The sequence below is a fragment of the Neodiprion lecontei genome, chromosome 4 (genome assembly GCF_021901455.1).
Source record: "Neodiprion lecontei isolate iyNeoLeco1 chromosome 4, iyNeoLeco1.1, whole genome shotgun sequence".
Lineage (NCBI taxonomy): Eukaryota > Metazoa > Arthropoda > Insecta > Hymenoptera > Diprionidae > Neodiprion > Neodiprion lecontei.
The window spans coordinates 22,168,824-22,185,247 of NC_060263.1; the positions used below are offsets into that span (position 1 = coordinate 22,168,824).

A 16,424-nucleotide genomic window follows, 5' to 3' on the forward strand; every position below is an offset into this window, starting at 1 on the left:
TCAATTTCACGTTCTTCTTGTCCAAACTTCAAGCGTTGTTAAAGTGAAACTTTTGTTTACGAAGAGACACGCTATCAATTCGACCGACGTTATACGGACCACTTACATTTATAAACACTCGCGTGACTCGAGCTCGCAGTTACTGCTAATTGCAAGGATTTAACTCTGCGTGTATCTACGTGATCTTACAGGAACAACTCGAGTCTACAAACGTTTCATCTTCTATACTGCAATGGCTTCGTTCTCATCCCTCAAATGGTATTAAAGCTTTCGACAACTGATTGTCAGGAAAGTAGTCGCCGAGGCCATGATCTTCGATCACAAAGTGACTAATCATCGCTTAAGATTTGTAAGTTTTTAACTCAGTTATTATCTATGCCTTGTCATTAACTCAGCGAAAAGCCGCTTACGGGTTATACGAATTTTTTTAACGAAAATTGACAACAATTTTTTAAGAAAACCCCGATTTGCAAATCAGTTTCTCTGAAATGGTAAATACAGTCAAAAGTGACATACATGTCTCGCAATAAAAAGGCCAAAACAGTCAACATTCGTCACGGCGTCATAAAGTGTTCAAATCGCATATTCTCGTTCGACTGTTTTGTGACGATTCAAATAATTGTAAATAAATTTTTGTACAAGTAGTGTACCATCATTCGCTATCACATGACACCCCAAGTGAAATTAGAATCACGGCACATTTGTAAGAGTCGGCATGTAGTTAACTGGATGGATCAAAATATAAATTGTCTTTATCCGAGGGATTTGGGCTTGAGGTTGAAATCACTGACAAGAAAATCGAATCTAATCTAATACCGATGATCGATGATTATCTCGATCTACAAAGAATCGGTCCTGACATATGCAACGCATACATCACGAACTGATCAGAGCGTGCAGTACGGTCGATAGTTGATTAAATTGTTGTTGAAAAAGCAACCGCTCAACTAACCGCATTCGCTTATTCAAGCATCGCCGATCCTTGAAAGACGCGAATATAGTTTAATAGCTCAAGCGTCACGCCGCATATTTTAATCTTCTTGCAACGATTGAGTGACCGATATACGTGTAACGTAAGCAATCGCAGAAAGTTCGAAGTTGGGAATTAATTGGGAAAGAAAAAGAGCTGTTAGACCTCCGGGGACACCGTGCCAGCGGAGACGGTGACCTACATACCTCGAATCGTTCCCAACTTCGCTCTGGTGGGGCTTCTGCGATCAACCAACGGAAAGGTGGTTTCATAAAGACCCCAGCTATCGCGTACGTAATTACGTTTGGTAACTCGTTGGCCGTCAAAGCCGTCCTCCGGGTGTTCTAGAGGCCAGGGCCACCCGGAGACTGACCCCCAAATTTAATCCAATCCCTCTCAAATTTGTATACTCAAACATTGAACGTGCCCCAAATCTTCACAGAATAAACACAAACTTATCGCCAAGGGGTGCCTCGTTACTGTTACGGTTTATTTCAATTTAGTTAAAATGATGTGCAACTAAAACGTTTTCTAGTGTAGAAAAAAAAAAAAACCGCCAAGTACCACAATTATCTTATAATGCAAAACTTGTAGACAATCTCTGCCGTGAAACTGTAAAAACCGTATTGAAGCCAGAATCAGTTCTTGTTGAAAAACTAAGTGTACATCCTCTTACTTTGCTGTTCGCCAGTATATTATTATCTACTCCTGCTATTAGAATTCAATCCAGCGTTGAAAGCGATGAACTCCCGAGCCATCCAAATCCATACCCGTAACCCAAGGCGTCAATTGGGCAAACAAGAAGTAGACTTTTTTCATCAATTTGCATTAACTCTGACGTTTAATATCTCCGAAACTGTTTTACCAATGATTGACCAGAAATTCTACTCAGTTTTCAAACTACCAGCATGAATACACGTTGAAGTCATATTTGAAGGTCTTGATTTTTTTCAGAATTGTAGTAACAATTCTGTACGTATCCATTAATCATCCCGCAAATCTTGAATCTGAATGCGACTGATGGTGGGAACGCGTTAGAAAACAGACTTGACTTCCTTGCTCCTGGTATATTTTTGGCAGAGTCATATCCTGGAGAATGCCTGCTACAGCTGGCGATATGTCGACCGGTTAGTGTGTTCCTTTACCCGTGACGGGTGCAAGACTAATCATGGTAAGAAAAATACAAATTACTGTATAAAAACAAATTTAATCGTCTTCACAGCTACATACACATATACTGAACTATCTTTTTCACAAGACAATTACTGTAGCTGAATTTAAAATAAACAGAAAGCTGGTCCATCGATGTATTCTCATTTCGGTCTTTATCTGACCGTTTTGACAATATTTAATACTCCAATACGCAGTAGCAATGACTTTCGAATAAATCTGTCATGATAATTTCTTCGAGGATAATGAAACAGTGCTGGGTTATCGACATCCTTCGATTTATTAATCCTGTTACTATAAATTATGAGCAACTGTTCGGAATGCTTCCATATCGTGGCCTCGACCATAATAGACAAGAACTGGCACATTTCCGTCCCTCAGTGTGAAACTTCTCTCATTTGCAACGCTCTCAGAGACAACTTACCACCAGAAAATGATCTTGAAGCTAGAATTACGCCGTTGGTTATCTGAATACGAACGTGAAAGGCTATGCACACCGTTATCATTAGCTATAGTTCAGAGTAACATATAATATCTTTCATTCGCCGCACAGTGACCGCAAATCGATTTTAGCCGGCCAAAATTCTCAACTTCATTTCATATTTTATTCATTCACGATAAAATGTTCAAAATATATTTTCGGAAGTTCTTTGACAGATTTCACTTTTAAATTGTCGAGATTATTCTCATGATAAAATATCTATAACCTCGACATAAACGTAGAGTATATGGAATATGAATATTTGAAGAAGTTGAGAATTTTGGCCGGCTAAAATCGATATGCGACCACTGTGCGCCGTTCCCACGATACAGAAGAACTCGTGGGTGAATGTCAAACTACGCTTCGAACGTATAATCTGTAATCCCTCACAAAATAATTACTACACTGACACTTCAGTTGCTGCATAAAAAATATCACATTACGTATCTATTCTGCAAAAGAAAGATATTTTAACATCTATCTACTACTATCCATTGCAGAAATAGTCAGTTTTTTGAATCTGATAAAGATATATTGGTCATACAGACAGGTCAAAACACAAATGTACCCGAAACACGAAATTGACAAAACGAAAGTTCAAAAATTCTGACTGAAATTAATTGATTGTTACATCTGACTAAAAGATGCTTCCAATTTTCCTGTAATACAAGCGGTACAATAACGTATTTTCTCTGATGTTCGTGAAAAGATGTGTTTGCAGTTAAAATTCAGTGTATAACAAAGGGCACTTTACCTACTTACATGTAGCTAAGAGAGCTTCCATAAGTTACGTAAGGCGAAAGTTCGAATGACATAACACTTTCCATCAATGCTCCCCTTTATTCAAAAAAAAATTAAAGTTAATTATATTAATAAAAGATGAAATGTATTGTTCAACGAAGAAATATCGTTACGTAACGACGATATTAAGACCTTCTCTCCCTCCACGTAACAAAGCGTAACGAATTCCTTGACCCCCCACGACCGCGTTACGTAATTTATGGAAGCTCCCTATTCTAATCACCTATATAATAATTTCAGTCACATTTTCCGAATCTTTGTTACAATACTTTTTTCACGTTCCACCATAAGTTATCATTCTTAATTGGCAACTTGAAACTATTGTATCAAAATAATCAACCTAACATTTAGTGAATTCCCCATTGAATTATTAACTTTTACCGTTTGAAGAATTTTGCTCTCTGAAACCAATGCAGGATGATCAGAGTTTGGCAACCTCAGTTTAGAACCTTGACGAGGCGTTATATAATAGAGTTGCACCCTAGCAATATGAATTCTGTATGGGATTATTTTTTGTAGTAACGTCGCGCACTGTAATTGTTAAGTGTGGAGGGGGCCTCAGAGTCGTCGCCTGAGTGTCTAGTGGCTGATTGCAGCTTTACTCTTTGTGGATTCTCTTCCATCGAAAATCTCATCCCGAGGGTTACGCGTTGCACGGAGTCGAGGGCGAACGAATAGAGTTTCCAGCGTCGTGTTTAACGAACCGTTTTACCCACACTGCAGACGCTATGACCCTTTGAATTTTACCCACCGTTGCAGCGTACGTACTTTAGAAGAGCAAATCAATACTCATGATATAATAACGCCAATCGGATGATCGATAACGTCGATCAACTAAATGATCCGATGATCAATTAAGTCAACCATCCCCCAAAGTCGAAATTCTAGTACCTAGAAGGTTTGTATCTTGGCTGAGTGTCGGCAAAATGTCGGTAAAAAAATTTGTATCCAGAACAAGCCTTGATTATGTACCAGAGCTGCTTGATCAACTCTCCCATAGATATTCTACCTTAATATTAAATTTCAATAAACCATAATTATTATACTTCAGTTTCAAATAAGCATTATGATGTCGAAGGAAATATATACATGTACTAACTTCCAAATTGTCTTGCAGAAAAAAAAAAAAAAAACTTCAAAGAAACGCAACAAAATTTTAATAATATCGTTAAAAAATAGTTTTTATTTCACACAAGATCCTGCCGAAGAAAGGTGATCCAACGAAGCTGGAACGATGTTGCCGGAAGAAATAAAAAAAGTGTAAAACTACGGAGTCTGTAACGGCAAGCATATAGTCGAAATGTGTCCAATGCTCTGATCGAAATGCCAGCGGGTCTGACTCATTCATCGGTGTGGTAACGATCTACGACCATTAGTCAACTTGTAGTTTCAAGTAATTAGTTCGCGTGTGCTCCGGTAATTGTAAAGTAAATCTACCGTACGATCTTCCATATCCCAACGGCGCTGTCCAGGCTTTCGGCAAATTGAACGAATCTAATCACAGTGCGTACCTAGAATGTAAGCTGACGGTGAATTCGAGACCTAACAAGCTCATTCGCCGCGCCTTTTATACGGATACCATAATCGCTCATCGTAGGAAAAGTAACGCCGGATTAGACGCGGTTAAAAAACCGCGGGTATTACCACTTGTAGAAAAAAAAAATCGGGACGAGCGTCTGCAAAAGCGAAGGGATAGAACGTTGAACGCGTTCGCGAGCCGTTCAAACCCGGCACGACTAAGGGTGAAAATTTCTCACCACCCCCGCGGGAACGGAGGAGCGATTGTGCCCCGTATTGATCGAGGTACCCTCCGCGTTGCACGGGGCGACTGGTGGTGGCTGTGTCATGGCGTAGCTGCCACCCCCGTAATTCACCCTCACGGCTTGTGTACGTATCGTACGTATATAAATTAAGGCACAGACACCGGGGCGCCACAACGCGACGCACACAGAGCGCAGGGGAGCGCTGAAGGAAGGTTTGGCGGTCACTCGCGCACATGCGTCGAGCCGTTGTTTACATCGGGACGTGAACCCGCCGCGTTGCCGCGCGTTTTAAGCCGCGGGTTACGCACCCCTTCGCATATAAAATAAAAATTGTCAACCCGTCTACCGACCGCGAGGAAGAAGCAAAAACGAGAGGAGAAGAGGACAGGAACGGAGAGCCGGAGAAACGGAGCGAGGAAGGTACTCGCGTCACCTTGCCCCAGGGTTCAGCGTTGGACCCAACCGACAACCGACGCCTTCGACGTCGCTTTGCGCCCGAGTAAGTACCGATAACATGGATCTAAATAATGTCTCGACAATTTTGAGAGCCGTGGTGTACGGAGATAACGGCAATCAGCGGGTGGATCGATCGTATTAGCATCTGAAGAGTTGAGGCAGATTTGCGCGCGAAAAGAGGTAAAGAGGGAAGAGGGTCGGGGCGGAAGTCACGTGGGCGAGTCCAGAGTCAAGGATGAGATCTTGGAGGGTAAGGTCCGCCCCAGAAAAAGAGGGAATTGGAAATGCGTCGGGCTGGTGTGTCCTGACTCGTTCAAAATAGTGGATTGATACTCGTTGCAGCCAGGGCATACTTCCGAGTGTAGTATTTTTGGGTTGGTTTTATGCCCTTGCGAGCAGATCTCATGCAATTCGTTATCAATAAGGAGTAATTCTGCGCAACGGATTCAAAGTTCTTCTATGAGTTTGTACAGAGCATTTTACGCCTTGTTCATTCGTATGTTGTATTAGGGTGGCAGGGACTATATCGATTTCATTAGCACGAAGGAAGTGTCAGATGATTGTACAACAAACATTTTGTCACATTGCACGGTATGTCTGAAGAATTTTAGTACATTCAATGCCGAACCAATCAGAATGCGTCGGTGACGCATATTTTTCACCGAGCCAATGATCTTCGGCAGCACGAGTCTCGCCAGAGTAACACTGATTCGAATGAATGTCATTTAACAAACTTCTATAGACCTTTGAACAGACGAAAGGTATCCTGAACTCAGACAAGATCGCAAGAGAAGCTCGAATCGTTTAAGTTGATCTAACTTCATTAATTCACGTGCTCTAACTTCCATAAATATCGAATCGGAATATTCATCGGAGGTACTGTTAAAGTGCCGTCATCCGCGTCACGAGCGTGGCAAAGAGCTCACTAATTGCAATTGCAATTGAAAAACAACAATAGACCTCGAAGCATATTGAAAGTGAATCCTGTATTTCCAAAGGTCCCACGTTTCCTCATATACTCTCATGATGAAAAAGCAGAAAATCTCATTTCAAAATCGTACAACTCCGTAGCGTCTACGATACGTCCTCGGTATGTCAAACACCGAATCTCCACTTCTTTACAGGTCTACTGACATACCCATTTGCACTGTGTCTATACTTCATTCAATGCTGGTGAACAAATGAACCTAAACTACCCAACAACATCCCAAGAATAACAACCCGACAACGAATGAATCGGTTTGCTTTGGGGCGTTATCGCGATCGGCGCGCAAAGATGCAGCGATCGCGTTTAAAGTGTAGGTTAAAAAATAAGCCAAGGTCCTACGGTGAATAAGTAAAAGTGAACCAGATCCGATTTATTTATCGTCGACGACGATGTGCCTCTCTCGGCCCGTTCGCTAGTCCGTGGCATTGAACTACAGCTCGCGTGGGGCGTCGTTGGCTCTGCAGGGTTGCCAGGGTGACGCGAAATACGAGGATCCATGCGCTCGCAGCAGCTTCGCGCCATCCATTGGAAACCCAAACGGTACGATACCCACACTTCGACCTGGGCTCCTATCAGCTACGGTGAACGGTGCATGCACTTCACGGGATTCGCATCGCCGTTTACACCTGCGTCTTGTACCTTGGATATCCGTGTGCACATCGTACCTACCAAAGCGCGGATGGTGCTACTGTAACGTTTCGTTGGGGGGCAGAGTGAAGGGACGGCCAGACCGGACCGCTGACACTGTATGAGAATCGCGTTCATAAAGCGATGCCGTTTATTCACTCGCTAGTTTTAGTCTTTTCGCCCGCGCTTCAACATCGCCGTTCGTTATACCGGTTAAACCGTGTTACTTGGAGTACTGTGCGTCGTTTATGTAGTGGACGTAGAGATCGGAAGCGAGGCATCGTTTTTGGAGCCAAATGTTCGAACGTTTGAGCCCCGATCGTTGATAGACACTGTAGGACGTTCGGGATCTCGATGGGCTATTGATATTTGGTCAATTCATTTTTAATCCAAGTCCTGGGTATACGTGATGTTTGCAGTGAAACAACGATGAAGGAATAAGGAGGAATAACCGTGATTGCACGGGAATTTTATAGAAAATTTCAGCACATATTCACTGACGGTCGAAAATCACGAGAAACGCGATGGACCGTTTATTTGCGATAACTAACACTTAACTAACAGCCGGAAGCCTGAGTATCATTGACAAGCCCGTTCTATCTGTCTTACCTTCCGTGGAATTGACAAAATATACGCATGATACAAAGCGATCTGATCTAATTTCTTCGTGGCAATCACAGAGACACCAGCGCTTGTGATCTGCGGGTTATTCGGATGACAATAATTTTATGGGCACTTCTTACGTAAACATGAAGGTAAGCAATCAGGTATAATTTCACACCTTTAAAGTAAATCCAATGAGGTTAGCTCAAAGGAGACATTGTTTCTTCAATTCAACAATAATTGACTTGGATTGTTTTTATGGTGGTATTAATTTTTCTAATTTTAATGTTGGAGTTATTCTACTCAAACTGCTTGTCAGACAGATGGATTAACAACCAAAGAATCTATTGCTTTTTACGAAACCCTGTTTCCTGAGTTGTTGAATACGATTTTCAGGTTTACGTAGTATAATGTTAGAATTCAACAAACGGTATAAATATTTATAAACTGAACCACCATAAAATCTGGAAGGATATATCATGACACACTAAAGATGCTACAAGTGTCATGGCCGACTGCCAAGCGACTGCATTATATATTTACCGAGCAAAACGTTTCTTCGTGATACACTACATTGACTATTACAGCTTACTTTTAAAACTTGTAGGTTATATGACTTCAAGTCGCGTGAATTGACACGAAGTTGAATTGAAGTTATTTGAAGTCATATGAAGATCCTACAGGTCTTAAAAGTGACTCCATGTGAAATCGCCGCACTTCTAGTGATTTTGCGCGCTTCGAGTAACTTCACGAAGTCGAAAGACTTCAATCGAAATTCAAATTACTTCCCCCGACTTTATGCGAATAAGTGACTTGGTCTCAAACGTACAATTTTTGCAACCAGAAAAGCATATACGCTCACGCGAGTTCGTGTAATTTATAAAAGCCGCTCCACCTCGAAAATTTTCAATTCACCGTAAATTGTAACAGGATAAAAACCAGCTCTCTCACCGTAACCTGCCACAGATCGTAAAAAAATGCGCTTATGTTTCGGATCACCTATTTCGACCGAACCAGCCAATTTCACCTAACGTGAGACAAACCTAATCGTGGCTTACGACAGCGCTTAAACCTCGTTTTCTTTCTCTGCACATCGACCCCGCGCTACGCCCTGGATCTCGAGGATAATTCTGACCCGAAGTGACGCACGTCGCACCGTCAGTTTTCAGGGGCCATACACCGATGGTAAAACGCGCGGGTCGATGATGGAGGAACGCCGACGCGAACGGCGACGCCGGCGCCGGGACGCTCACAGGTGGTCGCCACGCAGTCTGGTCTTCGAGCCCCTGTCGTGCAGCTCGATTGCCGAGGTCTCTGACCGACTGCGCATCGATTCCGCCAACTTCCGGCATCCGTGTTGTGATTTCGTGATTGTGTTTATCCCATGAATTTTGTGGCCGCGTTTGTGCAGGTCATCTGACGAGTACCCCACCTCGGCTCGTTTTCGGAACATCTTCTTCGCCTCGTTCCTCTTCCGAGGATTAAGAATAAATCTTCCGTAAGAACGTAACCCCTGCTTTTCTTCCATTCCTCTTCGTGTGAACTGTAAAATACGACGCAAATCTGTGTGAATATATCGATATCAAAACACCCCAGCTGTTGAACGCTGTTAATTAGGCACAGAGATCTCAATCCCTCGATGTGGAGTATAGCTCGGGTATCTCGTACATATAATCCAGAATTTTTTTTCGCCGAACTGACGGTACAAAGTTGCTTCTGGGGTTACTTAAAAATAATTTTTGTTATCGTTGTTTATTTATACGCAATTGCACAGCTGTGTTACAACGGATGTTTCATATTAGTCATAGTTTTAAGTTTACATTGCGTATCTGGAAAGTCTGGATCTAAGATAGTACATATCGCTCATTTACCTAAATTTGGCATGAAAGATTGCTGAAGAAACTTTCTCTACACAGTTCAAATTTTTAGAAACGTAAAATGACTGTTTTTTTTTTTTTTTTTGCACCGAGTATGTATTCTACATCATTGCTGCAACTTATAAAAATTTGTTAAAATATTTTTTATAGGATAATATTTACAGCTATTGAAATTTTCATGAAATGGAAGTGGGCGATCACCGCTGGAATGAATTAAAATAATTCATAATTCTAGATTATAAATTTGAATAACTTGAATTCAAACCAAACAATCAGTTCAAGTTCCCCTTGATGAAATAGGATGTGGGCGTGCTCAAGATAACATTTCTATAGAATGATCTGCAGGTCAGAGACTAGCATTTCTTTATAATTTGATTTATCAGTTACATAAATGTACTCGCTTTCGTTATATTTAATCTGCCTCGATTGAAAAAAGGTATACCATTACTTGCAATCAAGAGAGTTACGACTAATCTTTGAAAAGGTACAAAAAATTCCAAAATAATGTCGCTAGATCATAAGAATCTGACTGGCTGATAAAAAACCGTTAGAAAACAGATAAATCAATTCTCGTGGCAGAATATGACTTTCAATCACAATCAAGTTCCATGATGTACAATTATACAAGCAGTCTGAAACTTCTTTTTTATTCAATAAATATAGTATTTCTATCAGCAATATTGCACCTCAATTAATTGCAATTAATTTTTGTGGATTTAGTTGGATTATCCTTTGCGTTATGTCGATACGTTATGTTAAGTTATATTATTACAATAATATAATTATTGAATATTCAAGCAGTTCCTACTTCTTGCAAATTTATTTCTCGATGGAAATATTGCTCCAACATCTCCAAAACTAAACATCGTTATACAATTGATACTACAATAGTATTTTAATTTAGATAGCAGTATGCAATACAGACGTCGTGCAATCGTTTGCAATTTCGCACATTAACAACGGATTGTAAAACCTCCGGTGTTAAACTTTAAAAAAGTACCGTTGAAAAACGAAAGCTCAATCATCTCACGATCTCTGTAAGCTATAATTTATAAAACATTTTTTGCATTGTTTACCAAGTTATACCATACAGCTACTTTAAAAAATTGAGCTTAGTTGAAAATCGATTTATCTCTTAATCAAAATTAATTTCAAATCGAAAAAGTTTTTGGTGACATAAGTTATATCGTGATGATTTTTCCACACCAATGGCCTAATTCATGCTTTCGACACACTGTTCTACATCGTTTTGAATGTGGGATTTTGAAAATAAAAAATTGTGCGAGCAATGGTGATTGTTGGTGACGCACACCCCGCCTATAGACAAAAAACAACAGGTGAAACTAGTGCTTTATGACCTATAATTTCGTAATCGGCCGTTGCCACACACCATTATTGCCCCATGCGATTATTAAGTTATAATCTGACGTTTAACGCGATGTCAACCTGAGAACGTGTAAAAAATTAAGAAGTGTACTCGATAGCACTACAGTTTGGACGAACATTACTTGAAACCATATGTAACAGAGAGGTATGGCAAGGCGAGGGGGTGAACGATCGCTATAGATCAGCTAGATATTAGCAAAGGGACAGAATGTATCATAATACTGCGACGTGTGTGTGATTGGATCCAAGTACGCTAATCTTACGCACACTACGGCGAGTGGTCAACAAGACATTACAGTCCAAAGTTCTCAAAATTCCCGTCAGAGGGAGCGAGACGAAAATTTGGAGAAGAATCCAAAATCGGATCAGTATTAGTCGAAACTCGGAAGAGATAACACGTGAGTCTTTGTTGACAGTAGCTCGTTATGTGTGCGAGAGTGATTCAGTGAACTGTGTGAACGTGGGGCTATCAACTCGACGAATCGAGGCTCATAACAATCGATTTTATTATTAATTGACGTTGGATCGTGTTCCTAATGTACTTGTGATCGAGTAATTATATGCGAAAACATAAATGGGTAGAGCCGGTTGGGGATTCTCGCGCTGGCCTTCCCGGGGCCTCATAATTGAGGGTTGGACCCGGGGTGGTTGACACGTTGGGAAATCAACGTGGTTATTACAGTCCGCGGATCAAGAACACTTGAAAATAAATAACGAATCACACAAAATTGGCGTAGCCGCGTGAGCTGGCCTTGCCGGGGTAGCTAAGCCAAGTCGGTTGAAGTCTTTTAAAGTCCTGAAGTCAAGGGTACGCCAAACTTCTAGAGGCGTTACTTCTTCGTTGGTGGAATTACTTTTGCCAGTACTGTTTTTCGTCGTTTTTCGGGCGACATGTTTTGAGTGGGGTATTTTGGGTTTAAGTGCGGGTTCAGATTTAAGCACTTCAATTCCTTGCCACCCATAGAGGTCATGGAGTACTTGCACTACATTGAGAACTTCGAAGTGCCTTGACTTCCGTGTATTTGAAGGTAAACAGATCAATTCGTTTTTACGTTGTATTCCTCTCAAGACTAATTATTTTTGTATAAGATGAAAGCTGCAGGTAAAAATTGCTTCCAGATTTCGTGAGAATATTGATACAAAATTTTTGAAATGTTACCGTGAAGTGTCCTCCTCGATATTGTAAAACTTTTGTAAATCATTACGTAAAATCTGATTCTCGCAAGATATTGCCGTGTTATTAATCGAAATGGGAGACACACCTTAATTGAATTTACTTACGTACATGTAAATGCATGTAATTCAACCGGACCCATTGTTAAAACCATTAGTTGTTCGGGTTATGCGAAAATAGGCTATGGCCTTGTACGCTCTTAACACGAAAAAAAACGTGCTCAAAATATTCTGCATGATCGCCTGCATGCTCAACCCTATTTTATGGTTGATTTGAGCCGAAGCATGGCACTCTTCCACTACTTTCATGGTTGAGATGACATTTTTTCAACCTTGTTCGAATAGCATACCCATGGTTGCGAAAAGGTTTATCGCCTTCTCCTCTTGTTCCGCAAGTGTGATGTCAAGAGACGCCTTTGTTGCCCCAGCTGATTTGATGGAGAGTAGCTTTACCGTATACCGCAGAAATTAGAACGAGCTGTTCATCATCATCAGTTTAGTATCATCGAGAAGTCCCTCCAGGAAATAAACCGCGTCGTCTGGACGTGTCCAGTGTTTGCTGTGTAAATACATCACAGGTACCTTTTGCTGTGAGTGAAGTCGATATACACAGGAAGGAAAGTTATTTCCGGTATAGTCCTTTGAAATCGACAATGGCTCTGCAGTTTCGCATTCCCTCGTACATCTGTGTGGCTGTGCGGAGTTGATTCTAGTTAAGAGAAAATTTGAGTGAATAAGCCAATTGATAAATCACTTCATTTCACGCTAAATGGATCAGCGTCGATCCTCTTATATTTTCATAAGAATTCAAGATAAAATCATCTCGCAAGTTTTTCTGAAAAATAAACATTCGGTGTGACAGTGAAATTCGTAGATTATCGCGGGACGTTTAACAATTTTTAAGTTATGCCTGCGGATATATTTAAGTTTTCTCAAAATGACCATATACTTCGGATTCACATGGTTCTCAAACATTTTCTCAATTGTTGTGAAATTTCACTGAATTCTGAATTTCACAATTCTCAGATTTTTTAACACTGTTTTCCGAAATTTAGACAAAAGTTAGAAGATAGATCTCACCAAAGATGGTCTAAATCGTCATGGTAAAAGCTAACGCTAACTAGGCAACGTGCTTATAATAATAATAACAGTAGTGATAATTATATCTAATCCGACTCAGACAACCCAAACGTGTAAGTTGTCAAAAAGATGTATAAAAGATGTTTTATACGCCATTTTCTGACATCTATAAAAGACCCTAAGAATATCTTTAAAGCGTCAAAAAATGGCGCATAAGACATCATTTAGACGTCTTTTTGACGACTTTAAGCTCTGTTCCTAATTTATGCTCTCCGTCATTATGCAACCATCATTATGCGTCTGAAGCCATCTTAAGATGTTCAATGGAAGTTCCCGCATTTACACGCGGGGCGTGTAAAGCTGCAGAAATCCTTGCTCAGGTGTAACCAAAGCGAGTTCAAGCCTCAGCTTTTGCCGATTCAGCGCCTGAACAACGTAACAGGTGTTTGAATTCTTGCGAGTCGCGGCTCAGTTCCTCATTTTCACGCGTGCGGATTTCAACTCTGATTCCATCGTTCTGTACAGTTTAGCACGCTACCGCCACAGAGCAAGGTATAACAGGAGGCGACGCTCGGACGCCATATTTATCATTTTTTTTTTCCATAAAAATAATACAAAAATACATAAAAATAATTCTTAATGTGTTGTAAAAAGAACTAGCGCTACATTTTAATTTAACGTACCTAAATACCTTAAAAAATCATTATTACTTGAGAAGGGGAGAGGAAATGAAAAGTTATATTTCGCAGGCCTGTGTTAACAATATCATGCAGAAAACAACGGACTTGATACATTCAAATAAGCAGCAAACCCAAAGCTTCTAAATGCAAATTTATCTTCTGGGGGAACGTCACTTTTATGACGTAGGGTGCGACTGAGCCAAGTAGACAAACTTAATAATTATGGCGAAAGAGGTACGACTGTGAAATGCGATACAAGAAATGAAAACACGCGTAGCATGTACATCCTGGCTAATGAGAATCGGTATTTATCATTGTTCCAGAATCAGGGCGGAAAAGTGGATCCAGGGAGATGCAACGGTGCCCGTATCTTCATGAGATGAAGGAGAGACTACTCTCTCAGCCTACGCCTGCAGACAGCCTGGACATGGAGAGACTGGACGGCGGGACCCCCGTCAAAGAGCCGAAACACCACAACGAGTACGCAGCGCACATAAACCCCGGGGTAATTCCTGACCCTCCGGAAATGCCGCCAGATTCTCTCATCGGTACCGTTGTCAAGGTGACCCAGCTCTTCCCCGACTAACCAATCTGCACCGTCGTTTTGCCAAATTACGATTTTTATCTAATTTCAAACTTCGAATGACATTTTAAACCCCGAAGCTATGTCGCAGCTTTAATGAAATTTAACAACGCCACAGCCATGAAGTACGTAAACCTATTTGTCGAGACATGCTCGATCTCCGATACCGGCATAAATTTGATAGGAAGGTTGGGTTTCAGCCAGGAACTTATTGTCCGTCAGCATGCTCGTTATCGAGGAGGGAATCGTGGCTGTGCTACATATGTGTAGGAATACCTTGCCACCAACTGATCAAAAACTCACGGGATTTTCACAGTAGGGCATGACTGTAATATACAGACAAAGTTTATTCGGTAGAGATTTTTATTTTGTTACTATAAAAATAGAAATGCAGGTATACACAGGGTGAAAGTCAAGAGACTTTAATTTCAAAAGGATGCTATAGTCAGTCTGACGACTGATTGTAAGCGAAATGTTACTTATTTCGACAATTATCAGAGCCCGCGCGTAACTATCGCGTGAAAAATGTTACAGTTAAAGTAGTTCCGTATGCGATGCTTACCGAAAAGAAATATCCAACTATTTGTTCCATACAAAAATACTTATTTCTGCATTGTTTATGCGTAAAACAAATATTGTTTACAAACGTATTTTATGCTCCGCATTGCTCGTGGAATTGCTTTTGATGTGACTTTTTCGAGTCCACGGTACACATAGCTTCTGATATAGTCGAAATATGTGGCATTTTCCTCGGTCAATAAGGGCTGCGACTGACTGCAGCATTCTCTTGGAACCAGACCGTAGCGCGTAGGTTTCATGTGGTTTCACACAAGGGATAATGGCATTGAATTTCCATTTGATCCAGGATTCATATATTCGTCATGTTAGGTGTTTCTCCGGTTTTTTTTTTTTTTTTTTCTGCAAGCAAAACACTGACATTTGAGCAACATTTCTTGATAGAGCAAATTAGTAACTGATTACTATTACTTTTAGGAATCACACTAATTTCACCAACAGGCTTGTCCTTATGTATAGAATAAAGTGAAAGAAATGTAGTAGCTGCAATGTTAAATGTGAAAAAGACCACTAGAATATAGGTAATAACACAATACCGTAAATTTTATCATATGGAAAAGTATTGGATTTACGATCATTACGCTTTCGAGCTTCGTGCTTAATTCTATTTCAACGCCAATTGTAGAGTTATACGCTCTACTCATCTGCGATGCGTTCCATTCCGAACAACTAGCTATTTTTCGGGAAATAGTTCTCCTCGTATGTCCATTATTCGCGGATTATACTACTTTACGCATTTCCGCACTACGACGAAACTTCCAATCGGACGACGTTTGATTATAGATAGATTATATTTCATAGCTGTACATAGAAAATAACATAGTATTGAATGTAATAGACTACATTCATACGGTGGTAAAAAATATACATTCGTACGTTAAGGATGTGTGATAATAATTTTTATAACAGCGTGCGGAAAGTAAGCTTTTTTTTTATCGTAATTCCCGTGCGTAACGGGAGTATTTCACAGGCATTGAAAAGTGGTCTTACGAAACAGATTTCAAAAATGTTCTATTTTTTTAAAAATTGAAAGGATAGTTTGAAAGTCTAAAAAAAAATTTTGTTATCATATGCAAAAGTAGGCTATATAGTACCACGAGATAAATCGTACCACTCTAGAGAAAATAATAGGGTAAGAAATGTATTTCATATAGGTTAGTACAATTTATGCGATGGTACGATATAGTTTACTTTCCCCTAAGCAGTATAT

General features: G+C 40.4%; 2 protein-coding genes across 7 annotated transcripts in view; one reads left to right on the forward strand and one right to left on the reverse strand.

Annotated features, from left to right (window-relative positions):
- LOC107219037 (mitochondrial amidoxime reducing component 2) overlaps positions 1 to 12,744 on the reverse strand; it is a 57,565-nt gene extending 44,821 nt beyond the window's left edge. Inside the window, exon 1 of the mRNA XM_046737792.1 lies at positions 12,646 to 12,744. Within this exon, the coding sequence (XP_046593748.1) occupies positions 12,646 to 12,649 (4 nt within the window). The 5' untranslated portion in view covers positions 12,650 to 12,744. The remainder of the gene's footprint in view (positions 1 to 12,645) is intronic.
- The window catches only part of LOC107221809 (proton channel OtopLc), a 32,696-nt gene continuing 21,652 nt past the window's right edge, over positions 5,381 to 16,424 (forward strand). For 2 of the 6 annotated variants that reach the window (XM_046737780.1, XM_046737781.1), the window contains exons 1-2: positions 7,347 to 8,011; positions 14,379 to 14,617. In XM_046737780.1, the coding sequence (XP_046593736.1) occupies positions 14,408 to 14,617 (210 nt within the window). In that variant the 5' untranslated portion in view covers positions 7,347 to 8,011; positions 14,379 to 14,407. Of the gene's footprint in view, positions 5,685 to 7,346; positions 8,012 to 9,154; positions 9,358 to 14,378; positions 14,618 to 16,424 lie in introns of those variants that run through there. The other 4 variants (XM_046737778.1, XM_046737777.1, XM_046737782.1 and 1 more) reach the window with 4 other exon arrangements.